Source organism: Dama dama, chromosome 5 (genome assembly GCF_033118175.1).
Source record: "Dama dama isolate Ldn47 chromosome 5, ASM3311817v1, whole genome shotgun sequence".
Classification (NCBI taxonomy): Eukaryota; Metazoa; Chordata; class Mammalia; order Artiodactyla; family Cervidae; genus Dama; species Dama dama.
In genome coordinates this window covers 89625230-89641533 of record NC_083685.1, presented here as the reverse complement: position 1 = coordinate 89641533, position 16304 = coordinate 89625230, and the positions used below count along the sequence as shown (strand labels likewise).

General features: G+C 52.5%; 1 protein-coding gene across 4 annotated transcripts in view; it reads left to right on the top strand.

Moving 5' to 3' along the window:
• The window catches only part of NOS2 (nitric oxide synthase 2), a 40890-nt gene extending 25376 nt beyond the window's left edge, over positions 1 to 15514 (top strand). For all 4 annotated transcript variants that reach the window (XM_061142877.1, XM_061142878.1, XM_061142879.1 and 1 more), the window contains 15 exons: positions 627 to 709; positions 1468 to 1612; positions 2458 to 2562; positions 3723 to 3772; positions 4126 to 4300; positions 5083 to 5215; positions 6328 to 6406; positions 7407 to 7588; positions 9176 to 9339; positions 10629 to 10836; positions 11682 to 11769; positions 12225 to 12346; positions 12669 to 12817; positions 13956 to 14150; positions 14916 to 15514. In XM_061142877.1, coding sequence (XP_060998860.1) covers positions 627 to 709; positions 1468 to 1612; positions 2458 to 2562; positions 3723 to 3772; positions 4126 to 4300; positions 5083 to 5215; positions 6328 to 6406; positions 7407 to 7588; positions 9176 to 9339; positions 10629 to 10836; positions 11682 to 11769; positions 12225 to 12346; positions 12669 to 12817; positions 13956 to 14150; positions 14916 to 15035 — 1998 coding nt within the window. In that variant the 3' untranslated portion in view covers positions 15036 to 15514. The remainder of the gene's footprint in view (positions 1 to 626; positions 710 to 1467; positions 1613 to 2457; positions 2563 to 3722; positions 3773 to 4125; positions 4301 to 5082; positions 5216 to 6327; positions 6407 to 7406; positions 7589 to 9175; positions 9340 to 10628; positions 10837 to 11681; positions 11770 to 12224; positions 12347 to 12668; positions 12818 to 13955; positions 14151 to 14915) is intronic.
• Positions 15515 to 16304: the final 790 nt, after the last annotated feature.

Sequence of the window (16304 nt, the reverse complement as noted above, 5' to 3'; positions counted from 1 at the left end):
GTCATTGCACCCATCTAAGCCCTGATTTTCTCATCTCTGAAAAGATGGATGTCAGCTCCATGATGGCAGAGGTGGTCAGGAATCCCGTGACCTGATGCCCGGAACAGCTCAGCCCAGTGCCCTACCCAGAGTACACTCAGGAACTGCCACCAAGTGAAACGGGCTCTTTTTTTTTTTTTTTGGCCCAAAAAGACCTTGGTTAGATTTAGGGAGGAGCTTCCTTGTTCTAAAGGTAAGAAGGAGGGTGACTGACTGCCTGGGACCCTGTGGGCCTGTTGTCACAGCACCTCCTACTCTCAACGGCATTCCAGGTCAGACTATACATTATATACAGTCTATATAGGCTTCCAATGATAAGACATCAAAAGGAAAGAGAAGTGAGGCCCCTCCTTCCAGGGGGACAGCTGAATGAAAATCAGCTGATCTGTGCCAGAGGGAGCTTCAAGTCTGAGGGAGACAGACAGATGCAGCCCTTCCCTGTGTGGCTTTCAGTGAGGGGGTGGGGACAGGGTCTGCTTGCCTCCCCACTCCCCCAACTTACGAGGGGCATGAAGGGCCCTCTGTCTCTCCAAGCCGGAGCCAAGCCAGGGCCTGTCTTGCCTACATAACTGTCCTCTTTTCTGAAGGTGGAGGCCTGGAAAACCCACGTCTGGCAGGATGAGAGGCGGAGGCCCCAGAGAAGAGAGATTCGATTCAAAGTCTTGGTCAAGTAAGTAGGAGCGGTCAGTGTTAACATCTGAATTGCAGCCCTTCCTTCTAGGCCTTGAAGGACAGGGAACAAAGAGAAAGGATTCGGAGGGCCTTCTCTGGCAGTCCAGTGGTTAGGACTCAGCGCTTCCCCTGGGGGGTGCGCAGGTTTGATCCCTGCTGGGGGCGCTAAGATCCCACGTGCCTCATGGCCAAAACACTAAAGCATAAAACGGAAGCACCATTGTAACGAATCCAATAAAGACTTTAAAAATCTTCTTTAAAAAGCATATTAAAACTATTTAAAAAAAGAGAGAGAAAGGGTTTTGTTCCCAGATATATGTGCTTGCTAAGTCACTTCAGTCGCGTCTGACTCTTTGCGACCCTATGGACTGTAGCCCGCTAGGCTCCTCTGTCCATGGAATTCTCCAGGCAGGAATACTGAAGTGGATTGTCATGCCCTCCTCCAGGGGATCTTTCTGATCCAGGGATCAAACTTGTGTCTCATTATGTCTCCTGCATTGGCAGATGGATTCTTTACCCCAGGCACCACCAGACCCCAATTCCATGGGTCGCCTGCCACCTCTGCCCCAGAGTTCTCTCGTCTCTATTTTCCCAAAGGACCTGAGTGGTGGGTTGAACAGGGGAGGGGAATGAGACAAAGTCCATAGCTGGTAAGAAGCCTGGATTCTTTTCCCTCAACCTGCCCCGCTGTAAGCGCAGGGCCCCCATCTTCCTTTTTGGAAGGCTGACTTGGCACCTACTCTGTCGTCCCCACAGAGCCGTGTTCTTCGCCTCGGTGCTGATGCATAAGGCCATGGCATCCCGGGTCAGAGCCACGATCCTCTTTGCAACGGAGACAGGGAGATCAGAAACGCTGGCCCAGGACCTCGGGGCTTTGTTCAGCTGTGCCTTCAACCCCAAGGTAGCCACCTCAGCCTGTGTGTGGGGAAGTCTGGGATGAGTTACAGTGATTGCTCTGCTCCTAGATATCTCTGAGCCTCGGGACATACTTTGCAACTCTGTGATAGAAGGAGAGATATGTGTCCCGGGATTCCCAACTTACCCAGTAGATAAGCTTTTCATAGTGTTCCAGGAAACACAATTTGAGAAACGTGTTCCTAATGATGCCAAGTCTCCGAGCTGTTCCAGAGGAATTTTATTACCATTCATGGAGCACCTCCTGTACGGGGTGCGGGGCTAAAGGCGAAGGACACAGAGAATGGATAAGATGCAGAGAAATAAAACGAAACCCCTAAGGGTGACTCATTCTTTCTAGCAGTGTTGGATTTGAGCCTCCATCATTGAAGTCACTGAAGCATCCCGGGTCAGGCTGGCCTGGGTTATAACCTGAGGCCCTGACGTATTTCACCTGAGATTAGCTTCGGGCAAAGCATTTGTGTTCTCAAGATGCCAAAGGGGTTGAGCAATTTTGTAACCCGCTCATGCTGTTTTTGTGAAAAATATGTCCGCATTCTTGGAATCCGAAATAGCGGTGGAAGTGGTGAGACGTGATGTGGGACATGGAGTGTTTTGGAGGCAGAGCCCCCAGGGCTGGCTGATGTGCTAGCCGTGGGAGAATCGAAGAACCCAGGACGCTGTGTGCAAATAGGTTCGGTTGGCAGGGACTTGTTAAGTACTTACCTCCTCCGTCCCAGGCACTAGGGGATGGAGCTGATGATGGGGACCTAAGCGCTGGATGCCTGGGGAGGGTGTGGAGGGAGTCGGCCTGGGGAGCGAGGGCTGACGTCCACCCTGGGTGCCCTGCAGGTTCTCTGCATGGATCAGTACCAGCTAAGCCACCTGGAGGAGGAGCAGCTGCTTCTGGTGGTGAGCAGCACTTTTGGCAACGGAGACTCCCCCGGCAATGGAGAGGTGGGTGGCCCAGGGCCCAGGGCCCAGGGGTCTGGGGGCTGGTAAGGGCCCGAGAGGACCTAGGGAAGGACCTGGGGATTCAGCATGTCCTAAGGAGGGCATTTGGGAGTGAGAGCTCCGATCACTCTGGGTTGCCCTAACGTTAGCCATCAGCTTTCCTTCCTCCTTTGTAATTACCAGTGTATACTCGAGCTGCCAAGCCTATGACGTGCTTCATATATTTCAGTAAATTGACCTGCCTTTTTAAATTCAAAAATTCATTTTTAGAGGAAACTTTATATCAGTCTCACAAATGGAAAGCCAGCAAAGAGTGGTCCCACGTACATCCAGTGAAAGTCAAACAGTTATTGAATTTTAGCCAGATACTGTTGCCTAACCATGGCTTACTTTGTTCTTCAAAAAGAGTAATAAGTAAGTATTAGAGAAGTGTTAAGTCTCCACTGGCAGTGATCTGAGATTTTTCCCTAGAGTTCAGGACAAGAAAATAAAATGTTTGAAACAGGAGTAACTATTTAAAAATTATAGAAAAAAGAATATTTTCCTACCATGTGATTTGACACTATTTTCCATCTCAAGTTATCTTGGAAAAAAAACAAAAGAAAGTGAAATTGTTAGTTGTTCAGTCATGTTTGAGTGTCTGCGACCCCAGTGGACTATAGCCTGCCAGGCTCCTTGTCCATGGGATTCTCCAGGCAAGAATACTGGAGTGGGTCACCATTCCCCTCCTGGCCCAGGGGTCAAACCCAGGTCTCCCACATTGCAGGCAGATTCTTTACCACTGCACCACCTGGGAAGTTATCTTGAGTTTCTGGGAAATCAAGGTTATTTTGGAGAATATGGGACCAATTGTCAATCTGACAAGAAGAAAGGCTCAGGCCCCATCAGGAGATCCTCTGGAGATACCCTGCTATTAGACAGCAACCCCCCCACCAGGGCTGGGCTCTCCTGGGTCCCCCATCAAAGGTCAGGCCCCCGTGAGTTGCTGAGGCTGAAATTGTCCCCAAGTCCCAGTCAGGTGATCCACATATACCAACTTCCACGTGAGGATCTTGGACTTTGTCCTGCCAGATCTGGCCAGTCTTCAAATGAGCCACTGGATGAGTAGGAGACGCAGGGCTCTCATTAATCGTGTTCTGAGACATCTGTGATTATCTTTCTAGAAACTGAAGAAGTCCCTGTTCATGCTGAAAGAACTCACCAACAAGTTCCGGTAATGCCCTTCCCCGCTCCCAGAGTCTGGGTTCCATCTGAGCATGGAGCTGGGGATGTACGAGAGGGGGATTTCTCTGGGACGTCCAGGCACAAAGAGAGCCTGTCTTCAAGGGTGCATTGGTTAAAGCACGAAAACCAAGTACCTCTCTTGGGTCTGCAGGCCAAGGTGGGGTTGGTCTTGGGAGTTGATGACAAGGTTCGGCAGTCAGGGAAAACGGGAAGGGGACGTGTGCCTTGGTGATCCTTGCCCAGCTGGCATGAACATGTCCGGGGGCTGGCCTATGGCTTGTTGGCCCTGGGGCAGGTGGCAGGTCGGCTCACCCAGGCTCCATGCGTGTCCTCCTCCGGCAGGTATGCTGTGTTTGGCCTTGGCTCCAGCATGTACCCTCAGTTCTGCGCCTTTGCTCATGACATCGACCAGAAGTTGTCCCAGCTGGGGGCTTCTCAGCTTGCCCCAACTGGGGAAGGGGACGAACTCAGTGGGCAGGAGGAGGCCTTCCGCAGCTGGGCCGTGCAAACCTTCAAGGTCAGTTCACAGCTGGGAGCTGCCCCATCACGTGGGCAGGGAAGCTGTGGTGTGCATGTGCCCCAGACACCTGTGCCAGGCATCCTGGGGTTCACCACCCCTATTGGGCCCTGTAGGCATGATCCCAGTGTGGGCAGGTTGGAGGACTCAGGTCGCTACTGCACCCCAACAGCCCCCAGAAGAGCTCCACTGAGACATGTGTCCCCCAGGTGGGAGAAGGTAGATAAGATGCTTCCCTGCCCTCGGGGAGCTATGGTTTATGATCTTTCCCCCCTCTGATTATCCAGGTCACCTCCTGACATCCTTGTCTCATTTCAGTGTCCCAGCTACAGAGAACTTGAGACAGGGCTATCTCAGTAGGTCTTTAGGGCCTGCAGCTTGACCCCACTGACTGAGAAAACTCACTGAAGCAAAGTCTTTCACCCCGCAGCGGGGCTTATGAGCACCAGCTTGAGAGGGGCCAGCATGATTCCCAAGCCCCGCTCTCCTCCACATGATTCTACATCAGGAAAATGGGAGCAATCAAACCTGTGTCATGGTGTGGGCGTGCAGATAAAAGGAGATGCTATCGTTATTATTAATATTCATAATAGCAGCAACAGCTACTCCATGCTAGGACCAGCCGCTTTATACAGTCTTCATAATAGCCTTACCAGATTAAGTGTCCTGAGTAATTAAAGCACTTAGCTCAGTTGTAAGGAACATGGCAGCCCCAGGGGTGATGATGCTGCCGCTGATGACAGGAATGGTTGTTAACACTGGTCTGTTCCATCTTCACCCAGGCAGCCTGTGAGACATTCGATGTCAGTGGCAAGCACCACATTGAGATCCCCAAGCTCTACACTTCCAATGTGACCTGGGACCCACACCACTACAGGCTCAGGCAGGACTCAGAGCCTCTGGAACTCAACAAAGGTACTGCTTCCCTGCACCACGCGGAGCTTGTTTGCCCTTCCTGCCGGGGTGGGCGTGTCTGAGTCCTGAGCCTGTGGTCAAGAACACTGTGTGTTTGTTGTGTGTGTGTGCATGTGTGTGTTAGTTGCTCAGTCATGTCTGATTCTTTGCGACCCCCTGGACTATAGCTAGCCAGGCCCTTCTGTCCATGGGATGCTCCAGGCAAGAATACTGGAGTGGATTACCATGCCCTCCTCTGGGGGATCTTCCCGACCCAGGGATCAAATCCAGGCCTCTTGTGTCTCCTGCATTGGTGGATGGATTCTTTACCACTGTGCCACCTGGGAAGCCCAAGGAGACCACTAGGACCCTCTGAATGGAGGCAGCTAGTCTAGGGCTACCACGCGTCTCTCTCTTATTGGGTCCAAGAGTCTGTAGGGATGCAAGGCCCAGGGCTTGTCTGGTCTCTGAAGAAGGGAATTCAGAAGGAAACCCTGGGAGGGTGGTGGAAAGAGAAGGGTGCTCCTGGGCTCTTGGTCCACCTGCTCTAAGTGATCTTTGACACTCAGCCCAAGTGGAAAGCACAGACAGAGAAACTGAAGTTCAGGGAGGTGTGACAAGTTGCTGGCACGAGGCCAAGTTGGGATGTGGGCCCCGGCCTTCCAGCTCCAGTGGCATCGGGGTATTAATGAAGGGCATTTTGCAGAGGCAATTCCAGGCTGCGGTCCGGGAACTCTGGATGGCCCCTATCGATGCTGGATCCCATGATGCCTCTTGTCTTGTACCATAACTGTAGTGGTCCTGCAGGTTTCTGCATGTTTAGGATATCCTCAGTTTCAACTATGCTCTCCTGTGGATCCCAAGCCATGGGATGCTCTAGAAATCCCCATACCGCGGGCATCGAAGTTGCCTTCCCCAGCACCTAGCAGCAGCACAAGCAACTTCTGTCAGACCAAGGGTCTTTATCTGTGATTGGGAAACATAGTGGGAAAAAAAGGCAGGGAAGGAAAACCCCAGCACCGTCCCCGTGAGACACCCAGGGGAATGTCGGGTGTAATCGACTCAGCGCGTGGAGGCTGCCCCGCCAACACTCACGAGCCACGTCGCCACTTCACCATCTCTCTGTTCTACAGCCCTGAGCAGTATGCACGCCAAGCATGTGTTCACCATGAGGCTCAAATCACAGCAGAATCTGCAGAGTCCGAAGTCCAGGTAGAGCAGAAGACAGGACTTCTGGGGTGAAATTCCACAGATTTTACTTATTTATTTATTTTTGGCCGCACTAGCTTTCTCTAGTTGCTGTCTGCGGGGGCTACTCTCTAGTTTTGGAGCACAGGTGGAGCACAGGCTCTAGGGTGCATGGACTTTGATAGTTGCAGCGCACAGGCTTAGATGCTCCGAGGCATATAGGATCTTCCTGGACCAGGGATCGAATCCATGCCCTCTGCGTTGGCAGGTGTATTCTTTACCACTGGACCACCAGGGAGGCCCCCACAGATTTTATTTTAATCAAGGGAAGACCAGAGTAAGTCAGTCTTTGAAAGAAGAAAACAAACATATCCGCTGGCCTTATCTATGGTGCTATTGGTAGGACCAGCTAAACTGCTCACCCCTATGGCCACCAGCACCTTCACATCAGGTCTCCATTAACCACAGGCCAGTTTTCCAGCTTGGGAATCAGGAACCTGCTTCACTTCCTGTCCTTTGTGATTTAACTATTTCACCAAAAAAAGGAGGGCAAGAGAAACTCAAACCCTTTGGCTCTTCCTTAAGAACTTTCAGGAGAAGTTTTGACAGGGCAGGACGTTTCCCCGCTGGGCAGCCAGTGTTGTGGATTCCCTGTAATTTATCTGTGCTGTCCTTACATTCATTAGCAAAATTGGGCTGTGTTCTAAAAAGAACCAGATTTGTGCTGACACTAGGAAAGGTTTGTCTCAATGCCCACGTATCTCCCAGTGACATGCTCTCTTTAGGTAGTCTGTGGCCAAGCTCTTGTGGAGGGTGGCACGGGAGGGATACTGCCCACCCTCTCCCCATGGAGAAGCCACAATCCCTATCAGCCCCCAGCCCTGGGATGCCGGCAACCTGTGTTCATGGAACCCAGCAGGAACATGAAAGGAGGGCATGTTTCCTGGGGAAGCTGGCCCACCCATCGGGGAGCATGGGAGGAAATCCTGGTGGCATCATCAGAGGCTTCTTTTTCCTTCTCCAGCCGCACCACCCTCCTGGTGGAACTCTCCTGTGAGGGCAGTCAAGCTCCAAGCTACCTGCCAGGGGAGCACCTCGGAGTTTTCCCATGCAACCAGCCGGCCCTGGTCCAAGGCATCCTTGAGCGAGTGGTGGATGGCCCTGACCCGCACCAGCCTGTGTGCCTGGAGACCCTCTGTGAGAATGGTGAGCCTTCTGCAGGGGAGCTTGGCTGAGGCGACCACTCCACACTCCAGCCCCACTGATGGGTTGGGCTGCAAACAATCATCTAGTCTTGTCCTTCTGGCTGAGTAGGGGACTCCTGAAGCCTGCCCCAAAGCAGCCTTGCAAATACTTCTGGACTATTTATTCTGGGCTATATATTCTGGACTATAATAGTTCCAGCAAGAAGGGATTCTTCCTTGGAACTATCTGCCCAACACCAGAGGCTGGGCTGTCTTTACCCTTCATTCATTTCCTTAACTGGCCACTTTGGTTGATTGATTCATTTTTCCATAGAAATTTTAACCACTCGTATCTATATACCAGGGTCTTCCCAGGTGGCTCAGCAGTAAAGAATCTGCCTGCAATGTAGGAGATGCAGGTTCAATCCCTGGGTCAGAAAGATCCCCTGGAGAAGGAAGTGGCAATCCACTCCAGTATTCTTGCCTGGGAAATCCCATGGAACAGAGGAACCCGGTGGGCTACAGTTGCAAGAGTCGGACACAACTTAGCAATTAAACTATCACCACCGCCATCTGTATAGAAAGAAAGAAAGTGAAGTCACTCAGTTGTGTCCAACTCTTTGTGACCCTGTGGACTGTAGCCTACCAGGCTCCTTCGTCCATTGGATTCTCCAGGCAAGAATACTGGAGGGGGTTGCCATTCCCTTCTCCAGGGGATCTTCCGGACCCAGGGATTGAACCTAGGTCTCCCGCATTGCAGGCAGATGCTTTACCCTCTGAGCTACCAGGGAAGCCCAATACCATCTGTATACCAGGCTACAAAACATCTATATCCTGGGCTATGTGTGCATGTGTGCTAAATCATTTCAGTCGTGTCTGACTCTTCGTGACCCTATGGATTGTAACCCACCAGGCTCCTTTGTCCATGGGATTTTCCAGGCAAGAATACTGGAGTGGGTTGCCATATCCTCCTCCAGAGGATTTTCCCAACCCAGGGATTGAGCCCATGTCTCCTGCATTGAAGGCAGATTCTTTATCATTTGAGCCACCAGGGAAGCTCCCACCTGTGCTAAAGTGAATGAGACTTCATGTCTACCCTCAGAAAACCTATTACTTAGTACAGGAGGCAGATATGCAAGAATAGTCATAATAATTAATATTATAATAATAACAGTAGCAGCCACCACAGGATAGAAAAAGGTTTTTCTCTAAATGAACAACTCACCTACCTCTAGGGTGTACATCAGTCTTTGGTGAATTTAGTCACTGTGAGTCTGTAGTTCACCTGTGTGTGTACTGCTGAAGTTCAAGTCCATGCCAGGGAGGGACTGGACTCTGGTGCATGGTTAGTTTTGCAGGATTGTGTCCACTTGGGTGCCCTTTGGGGGGCTATTGATCAGCCTTTCCTAGCAGTCCTATCTCTGAGCACCATCCTCCTGCACTTGAGTTGGGCATGTGAGCCCTTTTACTGTTCCTGGAACCAGAATTTCAGTGTCTTCTCTCGCCCGCAGCTGGAGGATAGAGGCTGTCTGTCCCAGATGCCTAATCACTCTTTGGGAAACCTAAATGGGGCCTCTTTCCTATCCTGTCTCCTTTCTTCCCTCTTCAGGCAGCTACTGGGTCAAGGACAAGCGACTGCCACCTTGCTCACTCAGCCAGGCTCTCACCTATTTCCTGGACATCACCACCCCACCAACCCAGCTGCTGCTCCGAAAGCTGGCCCAGCTGGCCACAGAAGAGGCTGAGAAGCAGAGGTTGGAGACACTATGCCAGGTGAAGGTTGGGGCTGGTGGGCGAGGCTGGGGCAGGGTCCCAGAGTTGGGGGAGCCTGAGCCTAGAGCTGGTTTTTAAGCTTCAAGAGGATCCACCCCAACTTCCCAAAGTGTGACTTGTCAAAGGCTGGTGGGAATTCAGACATCCTCTTCCATCCCATTTCTAGGACATAGTTGCATTAAGTGAACTGAGTTTTTTGAATGTCTGCAGGATGCAACCTAAGTGCCCTTCCTCAGAAATTAGCTAGAAAAGGAGAACTATTCTCTTTTGTATTCCCCACCCCTGGAAGAAGCCTGGAACTCAGGAAGTGTTGGAGGATGGATGATGTGGATGAATGGACATAGTAACAGATGTATAGTAGTTGAATTAATAAATGAATGAAAGAATGCATTAACTCACTGGAAACTTTCTAGGCCCAAGTCTTTGCAAAGGCACTTCTAACCCAGGGATCGAACCTAGGTCTCCTGCATTGCAGGCAGATTCTTTACCAGCGGAGCCACAAGGGAAACCCAAAGAATACTGGAGTGGGTAGCCTATCCCTTCTCCAGCAGATCTTCCTGACCCAGGAATCAAACTGGAGTCTCCTGCATTGCAGATGGATTCTTTACCATCTGAGCTGCCAGGGAAGCCCTTTGCAAAGGCACTGGATATCATTGTCTCTAATTATCTTGATCACTGCCATTAACCTGTGGCTGCACTACACTAACTTGGCACACATTTTATCACTTAATTCTCACAACATCCCCATGAGGTAGGCAATGCTGCCCTCACTCCACAAAGGTTAAGTAATGGGGACAAGATCCCACAAATAGTAAGAGCCTTCAGGCAAGGTTTGAACCCAGGTCTGTTCAGTTGTTTCCGACTCTTTGTGACCCAGTGAACTGTAGCCTGCCAGGCTTCTCTGTCCATGGAGTTCTCCAGGCAAGAATACTGGAGTGGGTTGCCATTTCCTTCTCCAGGATATGATTCCAAAGCTCTCCCCTAAATTAGGTTATGATGAAAATTTGACTGCTGCCCATGTATGATTCCAAAACACTCCCCCAAATTAGGTTATGATAAATATTTGACTGCTGCCCACCAGTAGTTGACAGCAAGGTTCTAAGCACACAATTTAGAGAAATGCTACTCCTCTCCACCTTAGTATTTTCAGCACCACGGACAGCACCTAGTTCTTTGAAATATTTGCTGTGGGAATGAATGAGTGAATGAATGAATACTGAATTGTGACAGCCTCTTCCCTCCATGTGGAGCAAACTCCCGGAGACACTCACATTGCCCTTGACTTTCAGCCCTCGGATTACAACAAGTGGAAGTTCACCAACAGCCCCACATTCCTGGAGGTGCTGGAGGAGTTCCCGTCCCTGCGGGTGTCTGCCAGCTTCCTGCTCTCCCAGCTCCCTATTCTGAAGCCCCGGTACTACTCCATCAGCTCCTCCAGGGACCTCACACCCACAGAGATCCACCTCACTGTGGCCGTGCTCACGTACCGCACCCGAGGTGAGGCTGGGGCAGTGGCTGGGGAACGGCCCAAGGCTGCTACTTACTGGGCAACTGTCAACGCCTCCGAGCTTTGATCTCCTCATCATTAAACAGCCATCTTCTAGACCTGTTAACAGCAGTGGGAGGAGTATGGGAGAGATCACTATGAATCAGGCACTGAGCTAACCTCTTTGTAGATGTGATCTGAGAAGCACATTCACATGGTTTCTGAAAACCAGGCAGAGACCCGCTTTGCTCTGCTAAAGAACATTTGCAGGAGACCTGGGTCCCATCCCTGGGTTGGGAAGATCCTTTGGAGAAGGGAACAGCTACCCACTCCAGTATTCTTGCCTGGAGAATTCCATGGACAAAGGAGCCTGGCAGGTTACAATCCATGGGGTCGCAAAGAGTCAAATATGACTGAGCGACTTTCACTCATAGAGCACCTGCAGAGGCCAGGTCTCAGTCCTCGGACCAGGGGAGGGGAGGCAGGTGCACATCCTATGAAAGCAGGATCCCACGCCGAGGGAAACCAACAGGACTGCTCGGTTAGGAGCACTGGAGTAGGAGTTAGGGAAGCTGAGTTGTGACCTGATTCTACTGTTACCTGAGGGACCTTGTACAAGTCACCTTCCCTCTCTGAGGCTCAGATTCTGCAGTGAGAGAGCCTTGCCTGCTCTCTGAGTCCCTTTCAGCTTTTGCTGACTCTGGGCACATAGAGAGTAGAGCTCAGAACCAGGAGGAAGAGGAGCCCTCTGACTAAAGCCTGTAGTACCTGAGCGGGCAGTTCAGGGAGGAGCCACTGAAAGCATTCATGCATGGGTGGCAGGGACCACGTAGGTCAGTGTGTGCTGTCCTTGCAGATGGCCAAGGTCCCCTGCACCATGGTGTCTGCAGCACGTGGCTCAGCAGCTTGAAGCCCCAAGACCCGGTGCCCTGCTTTGTGCGAAGGTAGGCACTCCCTCCACTGTGTCTATTGCGGGACCACTGGCCCTGGGGAGTACTGGGTTGAAAGGGAGGCTTCTGGGGCTTAGATGCCACTCTGGGACTGTTGGCCCATAACGAAGGCACTGGGGTCACGCGGGGCCTCTCCATTCTAATCCCTGGTGATAGACCACAGCCAGGTCTCTAGCAGGGACAGAGGCTGACAGCGGTGGTGGGCTCAGAACAACGAAGCTCAGCCTTTTTCCCAAAGGACCCCAGGGTGAGGTGATGGTGCGCCTGGATGGGGGACATGAAATGGCCTGCAGGACTTGGGAAATCAAACTTGAGCTCGTTGTCTCCACCGCAACCTCCCGCCCCTCAACACTGCTGCCTCAACCACTGCAGTTCCCATGCCTGTCCTGTGTGTGTGCATTAGACCCAAAGTGTCTGAGGACAGGACCTCTTTCCTTCTGTCCCCTCAGTGCCAGCGGCTTCCAGCTTCCCGAGGACCGCTCCCGTCCTTGCATCCTCATTGGACCCGGCACGGGCATCGCCCCCTTCCGCAGTTTCTGGCAGCAGCGGCTCCATGAGGCTGAGCACAAAGGTATAACTGGGGGGCTCCAGGGGGTGGGAGGGGGCACCAGGTGGTGCCCAGCACCTGCCTGGGAGTAGAACTGTAACTGTAACCATCTCACAGACATTTCCTGGCCCCTCTCCCAAGTTTACCTCAGCCTGTGTGGAAAAATGATATGAATGCCCCGGGCCTCAGTTTCCTCATCTGTAAAATAGGGACAGTACTATTTTCAATAGGATGTGGCAATGAAATGGGATTCCAGTTGGGCGCCCAGCTCAGCCAGCCTTGCAGCATGATCTGCCCGCCCTCTGCTGGCCACCCTGGTAACTGCAACCTGCTCTGGGTCTTGCAGGGCTCCAGGGTGGCCGCATGACCCTCGTTTTCGGGTGCCGCCGCCCGGAAGAGGACCACCTCTACTGGGAGGAGATGCTGGAGATGGCCCGCAAGGGGGTGCTGCATGAGGTGCACACAGCCTATTCCCGCCTGCCTGACCAGCCCAAGGTAAGTGCCACAACTGTGCGTGTAGAAAGGGTGGAGCATTAAAAGAACAGACTGTGGTGGGTGTCTGGCTCCCCACAAGCCCCTTACCTCTGTGAGCCTTCACCTCCTCAGCTCCAAAATAGAGGCAAGGGACTTGCCTGGTGGTCTAGGGACTGAGACTCTGTGCTCCCAATGCAGGGGACCCGAGTTCGATCCCTGGTCAGGGAACTAGATCCCGCATCATACACCTAAAGATTCTGCATGCTGAAACAAAGACCCTGTGCAGCCAAACAAATAAATATTTAAAAATAAAATGGAAGCAATTATACAGTCACCGGAGCGGTGCTGTATAGTATGGGAACTGATAGTATGTTCACTCTTCCAGGAGAAGAGACAGGTCCTGAGATGGTCAGGGCTAAGTCAGGGTCATGTATGGGTTCATCCCCAGTGCCCAGCCTGCTGAAGGCTCCCGCCTCTGGATGTACAACTGTTGGGTGGGTGGTGGTCCAGGCACTGCAAGGCTGGAGGATGGCTGCTGTTCCCTGAATGGCCAGCTGACCCACTCTGCTGTCCCAGTGGGCACTTTGCCCCAAGAGCCTGCACAGTCAGAACAGTCTCTTGGCTCAGCCTTTGTGAAGTTGTCCCATTGGGCCCCTCCCACGCTGGTACTCTGTGCCTGGTGGTGTCTCCATGCCTGGTGGCATCACTTGTGTGAAGCAAGGGCAGAGAGCCCTGGTTGACTCCAGGACTTCTGAATATCTGGGGAACCCTTCTCTGAATTAAAAGGAGGGTCCCCTGGACAGTCTGCACTGAGAGACTCCCTTTTCTGGGGTGTAAGCAGATGGGCCTCAGAGCCCTGGGCAGGCAAGTGGCTTGATTGATGCCTCTTTGGAGTGTGCTAAATTCAGAGCACTGGAGGCCAGCTCCGCAAGGGCAGGGCTGCGGCCGGTACTCACCTCTCCAGCCCCAGCCCAGGCCTGGGCCAGGCAGGGCGCCAGTGCACCTCCTCCTCCCGACCTTGATCATCCTCCGTGGCCGGGAGGGTGCTCACTCCACGGCCCCCTGTGCCCCTGCCCCGCCTCCCCATGGCCAGGAGGGCTGACCACAGCCTTTGCCCTCAATGGCGGGGGCCTGGACCCACGATCTCCTCTGGTTTCAGGTCTATGTTCAAGACATCCTGCGGCAGCGGCTGGCGGGCGAGGTGCTTCGTGTGCTCCACGAGGAGCAAGGCCACCTCTACGTCTGCGGGGACGTGTGCATGGCCCGGGACGTGGCCTGCACCCTGAAGCAGCTGGTGGCTACTGCGCTGAGCCTGAACGAGGAGCAGGTGGAGGACTATTTCTTCCAGCTCAAGGTAGGGCCGCTGGTGGTGTGTGGGCTCGGGATGCAGGTCACAGGCATGGGCCTGGGAGCCAGGACCAGGGAACTCAGGCTAAGACTGAACTCAAAGGAATCCTAGAGAGGGCGGGAGGTCAGAGCTGGGGTGGGCTGTTAGAAGGCCTGACTGTCCATCCTGATCTGGTTGCTCAGTTGGACAAAGGCAAACGTTGATTTTCTGCAAGACACTCAGAGCCCCTAACACGCTGCTGTGCATCAAAGAGCTTGAAGACTTGGAGAAAGCGCACAGCATTTCCCAACCATATTTATCTGAGCCCACAGTTCCTGGAGCTCAGTCATGTCCGACTCTTTGCGACCCCATGGACTGCAGAACGTCAGGCCTTTCTGTCCTTCACCATCTCCTGGAGCTTGCTCAAACTCATGTTCATTGAGTTAATGATGCCATGCAATCATCTCGCCCTCTGTCATCCTCTTCTCCTCCTGCCTTCTTTCCTGGCATGAGGGTCTTTTCCAATGAATAGGCTTTAATGGCTGTCATAAAGCTTGGGGAGATGTTTTGTGGTCCACACCAGAGTGGGTGCTCATGGGAGTTAAAGAGTCTTAAATGAGATTCAAATCTAATCTAAGCATGGCAATTAGGAAGGCAAATAGTTCATGAGTGTCCGTGTGATGGGGAAATCAGGGAACCCTGGGGGCTGGTCCCAACCTGGACCTGCTGAGTGAGAGGACGCCGCACCAACAGAGCTGATATTAATACCTTGGTCTCTGTTTTCCCTTAAAGAGCCAGAAGCGCTATCATGAAGACATCTTTGGTGCTGTATTTCCCTATGAGGTGAAAAAGGATGAGGCAGCAGGGCTGCCCAGTGATCCCAGAGCTCCAGGCACCCACATGAGAAGTTAAAGCTGCTGGCATGGAACTTAATGATGACCCCCACTCTCGATTATCTGAGGTCACAGGACTGGGGCGATTGGAGGGAGATTATATCCCCAAGCTTCACATCTTATTTCCCCATCTCCTTCCCTCTCAAACCCTTTACTTGACCTGCTACCAAGTAGCAGCCTTGGAGACAGAGTGTAACCTTTTGTCTCTCTTGAGCCCCTGCTCCGGGGTGATGGAGAGACAGGCCTCCCTGGTCCCTTGGAGACTAGGTCTGCAGTGCCATGTCTGGCCAGGGGGTGAGAAAGAGGGAACTTCCTGGAGTGCACCACTTGGAGTGACCACTAGGAGGAGCTGTCATGCCACTCTGTATTTAGCTGCCCATGTACAGTTATTTATGCCTCTGTATTTAAAACAAGCAAACCCCAATCTGCCTCTTGGGCCTTCCTTGTATGATTACATGATGGAGATATTTATACGAAATACATTTTATTTTAACCACACTGTATATGTATATGTGTGTTTTGTAAGGAAAGCAGCCTTAAGCTGTAGAGTTAGGGTTGGGGTGGTGGTGGTGGGGTTGCCACAGCTTGGACAAAAGTCCCCCACAAAGGGACATACCAGCTTGGCTACGTTGCTTCTCTGAAATGCCCACTGGGCCTGGGGGCAGCACATGAAGTTTTGTGCACATCTGAAAACCTGTGATGGAGGTGAGGAAGCACAGGATGGCCTGAGGGCGCCAGCTAGCTGAGCCCTGCATGGGAAGCATCGCACACGGGGTGTCACGGAGACGCGAGCTGCCAGTCCTTTAGTGAAGGCCTGCCCCGCAGTCCGTCTCGGGAGTCACCACCTTCTGCTCTGGGGCTGCCTGTTTCATGACAGTTTGGCAATAATGATTTGGCCCCTGAGTGACAAAGCAGGTGAGGCTGGGCTATGTGTCAAGGACTTGATGGTGAGTGAAGGACACACTTCTTCCATGGGGAAGGCTTCTTCAGGGACTGAGCCTGGGGAGAATAAGGAAGGAACTCAGCCAGGGGCTAAGTGGGAGGAACTCAGCCAGGGGCTAAGCCAGATTTGGCTAAGCCAGATTTAGGCTCCCAGCCTGGGTTTGGACTCTTGTTACCTTGGCTCCTTGGCCCCCTTCTTCCCTCCCCCACTCCTGCTCAGATGGGGTGGCCAGGAGGTGGGGAGGAGGAGAAGGGGCACGCTACCAGTGTCCCAGCAATGCATCTATACAACGTGGCCAAGGACAGTCCCCTGGACCAGCGCCTCTCCCACTCCAGTGAGCAGGGG